Consider the following 12,958-nt stretch of genomic DNA (forward strand, 5'->3'; position numbering starts at 1 on the left):
TCAGTGAGGTCACAATATCCGACCTCCAGATATTACAGTGCCTGAGGCTTTGGCTCTTGTGATAACATTTTACTTTCAATTTGTAATACAAGTACAAGAATAGGAGCTCTATAGATATAACTTGAGTGGAGTTAGCACTAAACACTGATAATAGTTTTGTGCTTCATGTGTAATCTATCCCTTAGTTATTCATACATGAGCTGCTCACTGACTTGTGTCTGCTGTGTAACCATCTTAGAAAATATAACTTATTTACATGAGACAAAATTACACTATCACAGAATATTTCGTTTACTTAACGACAGACATACCCAGTACATTTGTGGTCGTTAAGGGTTTAACTAGCGCAGCTACGCTGCATTCCTTACTTCCGGAGACATACAAATATAGCGAAGACCTTCGCTATATCTGGCGGATGTTTGGGGGTATGCCAACCATTGCTGATGCCCAGGGTACATTGGTGGTTAAGATGTTAAATAGCGCTAATCACCTGTAGCTGTATTTATAGGAACTTCATCCTCCTCAGTCTTTACGTGATCAAACACATATGCTTCTCCTCTGTGCTCAACCGCTGAGCCCTCTAAAGGCGTCACATTCATACGGCCTGTGCAATAAGAATATACATGCATATGTGTAAGTTGTTTGTAGTACTTATGGGATGTATCAATTTATCTCTCATTATATATAAATACAAATCATGTGATGACCCAAAAATTACTATGTGCACAGAAGAGAATTATTTAGTAAACTATCACACTTTCTATGTACACTCAACTGTAGCCCACATACCTCACACACAATATATATGCACACTCAGCTGTAACCCACTTACCTCACACACAATATATGTGCACACTCACCTGTAACCCACGTACCTCACACACAATATATATGCACACTCATCTGTAACCCACGTACCTCACACACAATATATATGCACACTCACCTGTAACCCACGTACCTCACACACAATATATATGCACACTCACCTGTAACCCACGTACCTCACACACAATATATATGCACACTCACCTGTAACCTACATACCTCACACACAATATATGTGCACACTCACCTGTAACCCACGTACCTCACACACAATATATATGCACACTCACCTGTAACCCACGTACCTCACACACAATATATATGCACACTCACCTGTAACCCACGTACCTCACACACAATATATATGCACACTCACCTGTAACCCACGTACCTCACACACAATATATATGCACACTCACCTGTAACCTACATACCTCACACACAATATATGTGCACACTCACCTGTAACCCACGTACCTCACACACAATATATGTGCACACTCACCTGTAACCCACGTACCACACACACAATATATATGCACACTCACCTGTAACCTACAAACCTCACACACAATATATGTGCACACTCACCTGTAAACCAGGTACCTCACACACAATATATGTGCACAGATCTCGGTCTAAATATCTAAATATGCCCAAATCGACACCTATATAAAGTGTTAGATTCATTTTCTATAAAAAACAAAAAACTGTAGCATCTTTAATTTTTTTTTAAACAGCACAAAGCAGTTTTTAGGAGTTAAAGTGAGTGGGTGTAGGGATTTAGAAAAAACACGGCACTGCTATGGGGACTGTGGTATTCCTATAAATACAGTATATATGTATATGCTTATATACATATATATTTATGTGTTAATATGTGTATATACACATATAAACACATAAATATGTGTATTCATTCATATACATCTATATTTTAATTTGCTGCCATCACTGTGCGACTTACCATCTTCGCTGTGCTAGGTTCTCATGCCATGTCTTGATATTTTGCGTTCCATTTGTAATCTGGCCCAATATACGTGCACACTCACCTGTAACCCACATACCGAAAAAGACAACATACATGCACACTCATCTGTATCCCATGTCCCTCAGACACAACATACACACTCACTTGTATCTTGTGTTCCTCACACACAACCTTCATGCACACTCACCTGTAACCCACATATCTCAAACACAACACCCATGCTACTTTCATCCCGCAGACACAACATACATGCACAATCACCTATAAACCAGTGTTCCTGAGAAACAACACACATGCACACTCACTTGTAAACCATATTCATCAGAAACAACATATATGAACACTTACCTTTGCACTACATCCTTTAGGCACAACATACATGCACAATTACCTGTAACCTGTGTCCCTCAAACACACCACATGTGCACACTCACCTGGGCTGATACTGTCACTGGTTTCCTCATCCAGCAATCCGAGCTGATGCCTCACACACAGATCTTCTGTTATCTCCACTTTCACTATATCAGTGTTATCTTCATCTGTACAAATAAAGCAGATCACATGATCTAGTTTTTATAACTTTACCATAAAACAGTTTGTGTATTTCCCAGACAGACAATAGCACCAAATACACACATTCTCCTCCTTTTCCCTCTCTATTCCTTTCTTTCTTTTTTTTTTTTTACCAGGATCCTCTATATTCCAGTATAAAACTGCAACATGAACGAAACAAGGGTTAAAGATGATAACAAGACAATACAATAACACTTAGTCTGAACTTCAAACAAGTAGTGGATTTTCTTTCTAATGACATGGTGAGTCCACGGATCATTTAATTACTATTGGGAATATCACTCCTGCCCAGCAGGAGGCGGTAAAGAGCACCACAGCAAAGCTGTAGAATATCAACTCCCTTCCCTCTAACCCCAGTCATTCTCTTTGCCTACGTTAGAGCAAGGAAGTGGTAAAGTTAGGTGTTAGAAAGAAGATTCTTCAAGCAAGATTTTATTATTTTTCAGCAGTTTAAGATTGTTCTGCTTTGTCCTAGGGTGTAGCCGTAGTCCATATCAGTCTCTTCAGTAGAACAGTGGTGGCTTTCAAGAAATGGGAACTTGTGGGGTACAATCCTCACTGCGCCTCCCATGTATTTAATGCTGCCCTATCCATGCAAGCCTGAGTAAGATTACTTAGTCTTTGTTTTTATCCACAGGTCCATGTTAGGGAACTGGCCTCTCAAACCTAGTGAGCTGCCGTGCTGCCTGGCAGAAGTCTAAAGGTAAGTGCTAACTTTATTTTTTTCTGGGACAGATTGCAGAAAATAAAGGATAGCACTTTAAAATACGATTGTGGGACAAGAGACATTCGCCTATTGCTAGGGGGATTGTTTTATTAATGGCAGCAATAGCAGGCACTGAGGCTGAGGAGACTCATGGCTCAGTAGATGGTGGTTTTGTTGTTACTTTACTCCCGACGGCTTTAGTAATACATTTAGCCGATCGGGAGGTTAACGTAACGTCCACGATGGGCGGGGTTAGCTGAGGCGGCAATTTCTATTGCGCGCCTTTTTCCTCCTACACTTCCTGTGTTCTGGAGCCGAGAAATAGCTTTGTCACAGATATAGCAGCGTTGCGGTTAACGGACTACAAATTACTGAAAAATAGAAGTTGAGTCCGGTTTATCTAGCAGAATAGTCACTCCGTTTGCAGTCAGGCAGGTAAGCACCTCAGGAAAGCTAAGCTAAGGTGCAGAGGTTGTCCGGAGTGTTTTTTGGGGATACTTTGTTGTTTTTATTGCAGAAAAATAAAGCAGTTTCTTTTTAAAATTTAAAGGAACAGTAACAGTTTTTTGTGGGGTATTTTCTAAATAAAATATCCATTTGTTTATCTGTTTATTCTGTTTATTGGTGAATAAATATGGACCAAGAGGCCCTGCAAGATGTTGCATGTTCTTTATGTTTCGGTGCTAATGTGGAACCACCAATCCCTTTCTGTTCCTCATGTATTGAGAGAACTTTGCATTACAGGGATAGAGGTTTTTCTGAGCCAACATTGTCTAAGGTGAATGCTGTTCAGAAGTCTTCTGACAATGTTCAAGATATGCCACAGCTTTCTCCTCAAGTGTCCCAAAATTTATCGTCCACACATCCAGTGCCCTGCGCTTCCTCTCTTACTCCACCTGGAGTTACGTTGCAAGACATCGCTTCCCTCATGTCCTCAGCGGTATCTGATGCGTTGTCTGCTTTTCCCATGCTGCAGGGAAAGCGCAAGAGGAAATGTAAGGTTGTGTAAGGTTTCTGACACAGTCGTGGCTATTCCGAATGTCTCCTCCCAGAAATCTGAGGAGGAATTAACTTCGGTAGCATCTGAGGGTGAAATCTCAAGACTCAGACAGTGTAATTCCTTCTGCTAATACTGAAGTTGTATCTTTCAGGTTTAAGCTTGTACATCTCCGTTTGTTACTTAAACGAACACTGAACCCAATTTTTTTATTTTGTGATTCAGATAGAACATGCAATTTTAACCCCTTAATGACCACAGCACTTTTCCATTTTCTGACCGTTTGGGACCAAGGCTATTTTTACATTTCTGTGGTGTTTGTGTTTAGCTGTAATTTTCCTCTTACTCATTTACTGTACCCACACATATTATATACCGTTTTTCTCGCCATTAAATGGACTTTCTAAAGATACCATTATTTTCATCATATCTTATAATTTACTATAAAAAAAATATAAAATATGAGGAAAAAATGGAAAAAAACACACTTTTTCTAACTTTGACCCCCAAAACCTGTTACACATCTACAACCACCAAAAAACACCCATGCTAAATAGTTTCCAAATTTTGTCCTGAGTTTAGAAATACCCAATGTTTACATGTTCTTTGCTTTTTTTTGCAAGTTATAGGGCAATAAATACAAGAAGCACTTTGCTATTTCCAAACCACTTTTTTTCAAACTTAGCGCTAGTTACATTGGAACACTGATATCTTCCAGGAATCCCTGAATATCCCTTGACATGTATATATTTTTTTTTAGAAGACATCCCAAAGTATTGATCTAGGCCCATTTTGATATATTTCATGCCACCATTTCACCGCCAAATGCGATCAAATAAAAAAAATTGTTCACTTTTTCACACATTTTGTTACAAACTTTAGGTTTCTCACTGAATTTATTTACAAACAGCTCGTGCAATTATGACACAAATGGTTGTAAATGCTTCTTTGGAATCCCTTTTTTCATAAATAGCAGACATATATGGATTTGGTGTTGCTTTTTGGTAATTAGAAGGCCGCTAAATGCCACTGCGCACCACACGTGTATTATGCCCAGCAATGAAGGGGTTAATTAGGGAGCATGTAGGGAGCTTGTAGGGTTAATTTTAGCTTTATTGTAGTGTAGTAGACAACCCTAAGTATTGATCTAGGCCCATTTTGGTATATTTCATGCCACCATTTCAACGCCAAATGCGATTAAATAAAAAAAAAAGTAAAATTTTTCACAATTTTAGGTTTCTCACTGAAATCATTTACAAACAGCTTGTGCAATTATGGCACAAATGGTTGTAAATGCTTCTCTGGGATCCCCTTTGTTGAGAAATAGCAGACATACATGGCTTTGGCGTTGCTTTTTGGTAATTAGAAGGCCGCTAAATGCCGCTGCGCATCACATGTGTATTATGGCTAGCAGTGAAGGGGTTAATTAGGTAGCATGTAGGGAGCTTGCAGGGTTAATTTTAGCTTTAGTGTAGAGATCAGCCTCCCACCTGACACATTACACCCCCTGATCCCTCCCAAACAGCTCTCTTCCCTCCCCCACCCCACAATTGTCCCCGCCATGTTAAGTACTGGCAGAAAGTCTGCCAGTACTAAAAAAAAAGCTATCCTTGATAAAAAATAAATAAAAAAAAAGGCATATTTACATATGCTGCTCTGGAGGATCCCCCCTTAGCCACCAACCTCCCTGATACCCCCCAAACAGCTCTTTACCCATCCCCCTCTAACTTATTAGTAGCCATCTTTGGTACTGGCAGCTGTCTGCCAGTACCCAGTTTATAGTAAAATATGTTTTTATTATTTTTTTTTAAATGATTTTCTGTAGTGTAGCTTGCCCCCCCCCAAAAGACCAACCCACCACCCCTCCCAGATCTCTTAGATTGACATATATGTAAATATATTTGGCAATCACTGCCACTTTAATCCCATCACTTTTCTGTAGTGTAGCGGTTCCCACCCGCTTCCTACCCCCTCGTGCACGCGCGCGCACCCGCGCGCGTGCCCGGCGTTCCCGCCCACGATCCCGCCCCCCGATGGCCGCCCACCCGCCTCCCAGACTGGCTCCCACCCACCAACGAAACCGGCCATCGATGTCCGGTACAGAGAGGGCCACAGAGTGGCTCTCTCTGCATCGGATGGCCAAGGGGGGTTATTGCAGGATGCCTCGATGTTGAGGCATCACTGCAATAACCGGAAAGCAGCTGGAAGCGAGCAGGATCGCTTCCAGCTGCTTTCCAGACCAAGGACGTACGCCACACGTCCTCGGTCATTAACTGTATTTTTTTTGAGGACGTGTGGCGTACGTCCTTGGTCGTTAAGGGGTTAAGCAACTTTCTAATTTACTCCTATTATCAAATGTTCTTCATATTCTTAGTATCTTAATTTGAAAAGCAAGAATGTAAGTTTAGATGCCGGCCCATTTTTGGTGAACAAACTGGGTTGTCTTTGCTGATTGATCAGCACCAATAAACAAGTGCTGTCCATTGTTCTGAACCAAAGAGAACAAAGAAAAATTGATAATAGGAGTAAATTATAAAGTTGCTTAAAATTGCATGCTCTATCTGAATGACAAAAAATATTTTTGGGTTCAGTGTCCCTTTAAGGAGGTTTTGGCTACCCTTGATGACTCCTACACTACTGTCGTAGTCAATCCTAAGAAGTTTAGTAAACTAAACAAGTACTTTGTAGTACTTTCTATGGTGGAGGTTTTCCCTGTACCAGATCGAGCTACAGAGATTATTGCTAAGGAATGGGAGAGACCGGGTATCCCCTTTTCTCCATCCCCTATATTTAAGAAGATGTTTCCTATAGCAGACTCTATCCAGGAGTCTTGGCAGACGGTCCCTAAGGTGGAAGGGGCAATTCCCACTTAAGCTAAGAGGACCACTATTCCCATAGAGTATAGTTGTTCCTTTAAAGATCCGATGGATAAGAAGTTGTAGGGGTTGCTCAAGAAGATGTATGTACACCAGGGTTTACAATGGCAACCTGCGGTGTGTATTGCTACCGTCACTAGTGCAGCGGCATACTGGTTTGATGCGTTGTCTGATTCTATTCGGACAGACACTCAAGATCAAGGCCTTTAAGTTGGCCAATTCCTTTATTACGGATGCTTCCCTACAGGTTATTAAGCTGGGAGCAAAGACTTGTGGGTTTGCCGTCCTGGCCCGCAGAGCCTTATGGTTAAAATCCTGGTCTGCGGATGTGTCTTCTAAATCTAAGCTTTTGACATTACGGGAGGAAAGGGTCATTTCCTCTGTCAGGATAAGAGGAATAAGCAGAAAGGATGGCAGATTCATTTTCGTTCCTTTCGAAACTTCAAGGGTAAGCCCTCCTCTTCCTCTACCAAGCAGGAACAGTCCAAGTCTTCCTGGAGGTCCAACCAGTCTTGGAACAAGGGAAAGCAATCTAAGAAGCCCGCAATTGACTCAAAGTCAGTATGAAGGGACTGCCCCCGATCCGGGACGGGATTTTGTGGGGAGCAGACTTTCTTTCTTCGCTCAGGCTTGGTTTTGGGATGTTCAGGATCCCTGGGCAGTGGACATCGTGTCCCAGGGATACAAATTAGAATTCAAGACCTTTCCTCCCAGGGGCAGGTTTCTGCTTTCAAGATTATCTGTAGACCAGATAAAAAGAGAGGCGTTCTTACACTGTGTTCGGGACCTTTCCGACCTGGGAGTTAAAGTTCCTTTTCCAAGGCAGGAACAGGGTCTGGGGTTTTACTCCAATCTGTTTGTGGTTCCCAGAACCTTCAGACCAATTTTAGATTTCAAAAGTCTAAACAAATTCCTCAGAGTACCGTCCATCGTCCTTCAAGATGAAAACTATTCGTTCCATTCTTCCCTTGGTTCAAGAGGGTCAATTTATGACAACGGTAGATTTAAAGGACGCGTACCTGCATGTTCCCATCCACAGGGATCATCACAAGTTTCTGAGGTTCGCATTTCTGGACAAACACTTCCAGTTTGTGGCTCTTCCTTTCGGCCTTGCCACAGCTCCCAGAATTTTTTCAAAGGTTCTGGGATCCCTGTTGGCGGTGCTCCGGTTGCGGGGCATTGTAGTGGCGCTTTATCTGGACGACATTCTGGTTCAGGCGCCATCCTTTCAACAAGCAAACTCCCACACGGAGATGTTGTTATCCTTCCTGCAATCTCACGGATGGAAGGTGAATTTGGAAAAGAGTTCCTTAATTCCAACTACAAAGGTAGTGTTATTGGGAACCATAATAGATTCTCTATCAATGAAAATATTTCTGACAGAAGTCAGGAAATCAAAGATTTTCAATTCTTGTCTGGAGCTTCAGTCCACTTCTCGGCCATCAGTGGCTCAATGTATGGAAGTGATCAGTCTGATGGTAGCTGCCATGGACATCATTCCGTTTGCCCATTTCCACCTCAGACCACGGCAGTTATGAATGCTCAGGCAGTGGAACGGAGATTATGCGGACCTGTCTCCACGATTGGATCTGGATCAGGAGACAAGGGATTCTCTTCTTCGGTGGTTGTTTTAGGATCATCTCTCCCAGGGAATATGCTTCCGCAGACCCACCTGGGTGATTGTAACAACGGACGCCAGCCTCCTGGGATGGGGAGCAGTCTGGGGTTCTCTAAAGGCTCAGGGGACATGGACTCGGAGGAAGTCTGTTCTACCCATAAACAATCTGGAGCTGAGAGCAATCTTCAATGCTCTTCTGGCCTAGCCTCAGCCCGGTTTATCAGGTTCCAGGTGGAATACATAACTTCGGTGGCTTACATCAACCATCAGGGAGGAACTCGGAGTTCCTTGGCCATGACAGAGGTAGCCAAGATAATTCAGTGGGCGGAAAACCAAAACTGCTGTCTGTCTGCGATCCACATTCCAGGAGTGGACAACTGGGAAGCGGATTTCCTGAGCAGGCAGACTTTTCACCCGGGGGAGTGGGAACTCCATCCGGAAGTGTTTTCCAGCTTGATTCTCAAATGGGGACAGTCGGATCTGGATCTCATGGCATCTCTGCAGAATGCCAAGCTCCCGAGGTACGGGTCGTGGTCAAGGGACCCCCAGGCGGTACTGATAGATGCTCTGGCGGTCCCTTGGAATTTCAGTCTCGCATAACTATTTCCTCCGTTCGCTCTCCTTTCTCGGGTCATTGCTTGAATCAAACAGGAGAGGGCGTCGGTGATCCTTATTGCACCGGCGTGGCCTCACAGGATTTGGTATGCAGATCTAGTGGAGATGTCATTTCTCCCCCCTTGGAGACTTCCTCTAAGGAAGGACCTTTTACTTCAGGGGCCCTTCCTTCACCCAAATCTAGTTTCTCTGAAGCTGACTGCTTGGGGATTGAATGCTTAATTTTAGCTAAGCATGGTTTTTCAGAGTTGGTCATTGAGACCATGATTCAGGCTCTTAAGCCTGTTACCAGGAAGATTTACCATAAGATATGGTGTAAATATATGTATTGGTGTGAATCCAGAGGCTAATCTTGGAGTAGAGTTCAGATTCCTAGAATTGTATCTTTTATCCAAGAGGGTTTGGAGAAGGGTTTATCGGCAAGTACCTTAAAGGGTCAAATATCTGCCTTGTCTATTTTATTACACAAACGTCTGGCGGATGTACCAGACGTACAATCATTCTGTCAGGCCTTGGTCAGGATGAGGCCTTTGTTTAAACCGGTTACTCCTCCCCGGAGTCTTAACCTTGTTCTTAAGGTTCTTCAAAAGGCTCCGTTTGAGCCTATGCATTCCTTAGATATTAAACTGTTATCTTGGAAGGTTTTGTTTCTTGTTGCCATTTCATCTGCTCGTAGAGTTTCAGAACTCTCGGCATTGCAGTATGAGTCACCTTACCTTATTTTTCATTTGGATAAGGTAGTTTTGCGTACTAAGTTAGGGTTTCTCCCTAAAGTGGTTTCAAATCGGAACATTAATTAGGAGCTTGTTGTTCCTTCTTTGTGTCCTAATCCTCCTTCTCAGAAGGAACGTCTGCTGCACAACCTAGATGTGGTGCGTACATTGAATTTCTATTTACAAGCGACTAAGGATTTTCGTCAGTCTTCTGCTCTGTTTGTGGTTTTCTCTGGGAAACGTAATGGGCAGAAAGCTACGGCTACTTCTCTTTCTTTCTGGCTCAGGAGTATCATTCGCTTGGCCTATGATACTGCTGGACAGCAGCCTACTGAGAGAGTTACGGCTCATTCTACGAGGGCTGTTTCCTCTTCCTGGGCATTCAAAAATGAAGCTTCTGTGGAACAGATTTCCAAGGCTGCAACATGGTCCTCTCTTCACACTTTTTCTAAATTCTATAAATTTTATACTTTTGCCTCCACTGAAGCTTCTTTTGGGAGAAAGGTTCTTTAAGCAGTGGTGCCTTCCATTTAGGTTCCCTGTAAGGTCCATCCCTTATGTCTGTGTCCTCTAGCTTGGGTATTGATTCCCAATAGTAATTAGATGATCCGTGGACTCACTGTGTCATTAGAAAGAAAACGAAATTTATGCTTACATGATAAATTTATTTATTTCTTGACACAGTGAGTCCACGGCCCGCCCTGTTTTCTTAAAGACAGATTTTTTTATATGTTATAAATTTCAGACACCTCTGCACCTTGTTGCTTCCTTTCTCTCCTTTACTTTGGTCGAATGACTGGGGTTAGAGGGAAGGGAGGTGATATTTAACAGCTTTGCTGTGGTGCTCTTTGCAATTAGATGATCCGTGGACTCACAGTGTCAAGAAAGAAATACATTTATCAGGTAAGCATACATTTGATTTTTTTTTCTGCCAAATTTCAAAGTTATGTCTATTTCTACTCCCCCTGTACCATGTGATAGCCATCAGCCGATCACAAATGCATAGATACGTATAGTCTGTGATTCTTGCACATGCTCAGTAGAAGCTGGTGACTTAAAAAGTATAAATATAAAAAGTCTGTACACAAAAACAAAGAATAAAGGAGTCCTAAGTTAAGAACATATCCCTGACCATAACAAGAAAGGATATGGGAGTTTATATCTGACAGAGCGATCCAACTAACCCACGAAACCCACGCTCTGATCTCCTGTTTCATTACTCCTAATGCTTTCACCTAACAGCCAGCCACCTAGTCAGCCTATACGAAGATGGATGATGAGCTGCTGGGAAAACTTATCTGGTGTGATCCGGTATCGCAGTGAGTGTACAACTAACTACATGGAAGCCTGAGGTACTCCCTGACACACAATCCTCACTCGTAACGCAGTACCTAATTACTGGCTGGCATGCAATACGGCCCTTGCCGCATATTGTTCGCTCCTCATAGGGGCTTTAGCACAGCAACAACATCAGGCTCTGTGCCACTTACTAACGGCCTCTGTTAAGATGGACGATTTTTCCACCCTAATGTATGCTCTCCTAGCTGACCCAGAGAGAAAAATGAACCGAAACTTTGAAAGCCTTACTTTATTAATAAAAAGGGGATATACGGAGGATTCCATTATAACAGATGAGTCATCAGATTTCCAAAGCAAAGATGGCGAAGATGTCATTGCGCAGCAGGAAAATTCTCCCACTGATTCCCTCTCAGCAGCACTTCAGGTTGGTGTACTCGGCAGCCTGATAAACGGCAATGCTTGCACAAAAGCAAGGAGTTCAGATAACCAGAACTTGATTAAGCAGTGTGAAAATGAAGGCCCCAGACACCGTAATACAAGCTATGGGTCTAAATGCACAATCAGTCACATAACATCTATCATTACAGGCCTGCTCACTGGTCCTGTCATTAGCCGATTCAGCTTATCTGCACAGTGGCGATCCTTATCATGCTGCACTTCCGGACTAGTACAGATACACAGAAGTGGAATTGGCTAAATAAAACGCCACGGTTAGCTCCTATCTGGATTGGGTAGGTTTTTACCTCTCCGGTAGTGGCTATAACATAGAAGATGGAGACGTTAGATCAATACCTTAAAGATATTAAGGACTATTAATCTACTATGTTGATCTCAGAGAATTCCATTGTTTGGACCTGCTTCTACCCATCCTACTTATCTGTACTAAGTTTCATTTGGTTGCACAGACTTGTCTTTGTATTATTCGTTATATAAGTTCATATAGTTTAAGACCCTCTCCCAACCTTATATACATATCCTTAAATCTAGATGGGAGCCTTACCTATACACTAGATGAAAAGTGTTGATTTGTTCAGATATATTAACAATTTACAATATATAGATCTCTAGCGGAATAAGTATGATTCTTCAGTACAGTATGTAATGTTCAAAACCATACTATTATAGCCCATTTTTTATTAAAGCTAAGGTCTCTCTGGTTATATACTATTATAACAATAGGTTATCATGCCCTTCCCTAAAAAGGGATATGCAGTCATCGCTTTATTAGAGAAGCCATAGATTACCATCTCAGTATCATAACTATGTATTTATGCTGCAAGTATTGGGATGCAAGCTATATGAGATTTTTCATATCCCTGAATATATTACTTTGCTCTAGATATAGTATGGTTCACCCTCTACTTATATGCAGCTTCAGGGTTTGCCAGACTTTTATCTCTTATATAATTATGTGACTCCCTCTATGTTTCTTGGTTGCACAAATATGTTAAGTCTATTTATTTACTATGTGGCTCTTTACACATACAGATATATAATGTCAACTGACCTCGTGCACACTAAAAAATCACACAGAAATTTGAGTAATGTTTCTATATATTGCATATCGAGTCTCATAATAGATAGCTGTATATATTCTTAGTAATCCTGCGCTTAAAGAGGGGTATTTTGCTAGATACCTGTTCTCCTTGTTAGCTTACCCTTCACATGCCTAATGAAGAACCTAAGAGTGTACTTTATTTTGATAGGGCTAATTTATGTCATGTTATTTTCAGTAGGTTAGA

The 12,958-nt window shown here is 41.9% G+C and overlaps 1 protein-coding gene across 1 annotated transcript in view; it reads right to left on the reverse strand.

Annotated features, from left to right (window-relative positions):
• LOC128656986 (zinc finger protein OZF-like) overlaps positions 1 to 12,958 on the reverse strand; it is a 127,448-nt gene that overhangs the window by 81,621 nt on the left and 32,869 nt on the right. Inside the window, exons 3-4 of the mRNA XM_053711195.1 lie at positions 2,254 to 2,358; positions 491 to 604 (exon numbers count right to left, since the gene is read on the reverse strand). Of these exons, the coding sequence (XP_053567170.1) occupies positions 491 to 604; positions 2,254 to 2,358 (219 nt within the window). The remainder of the gene's footprint in view (positions 1 to 490; positions 605 to 2,253; positions 2,359 to 12,958) is intronic.

Source organism: Bombina bombina, chromosome 4 (genome assembly GCF_027579735.1).
Source record: "Bombina bombina isolate aBomBom1 chromosome 4, aBomBom1.pri, whole genome shotgun sequence".
Lineage (NCBI taxonomy): Eukaryota > Metazoa > Chordata > Amphibia > Anura > Bombinatoridae > Bombina > Bombina bombina.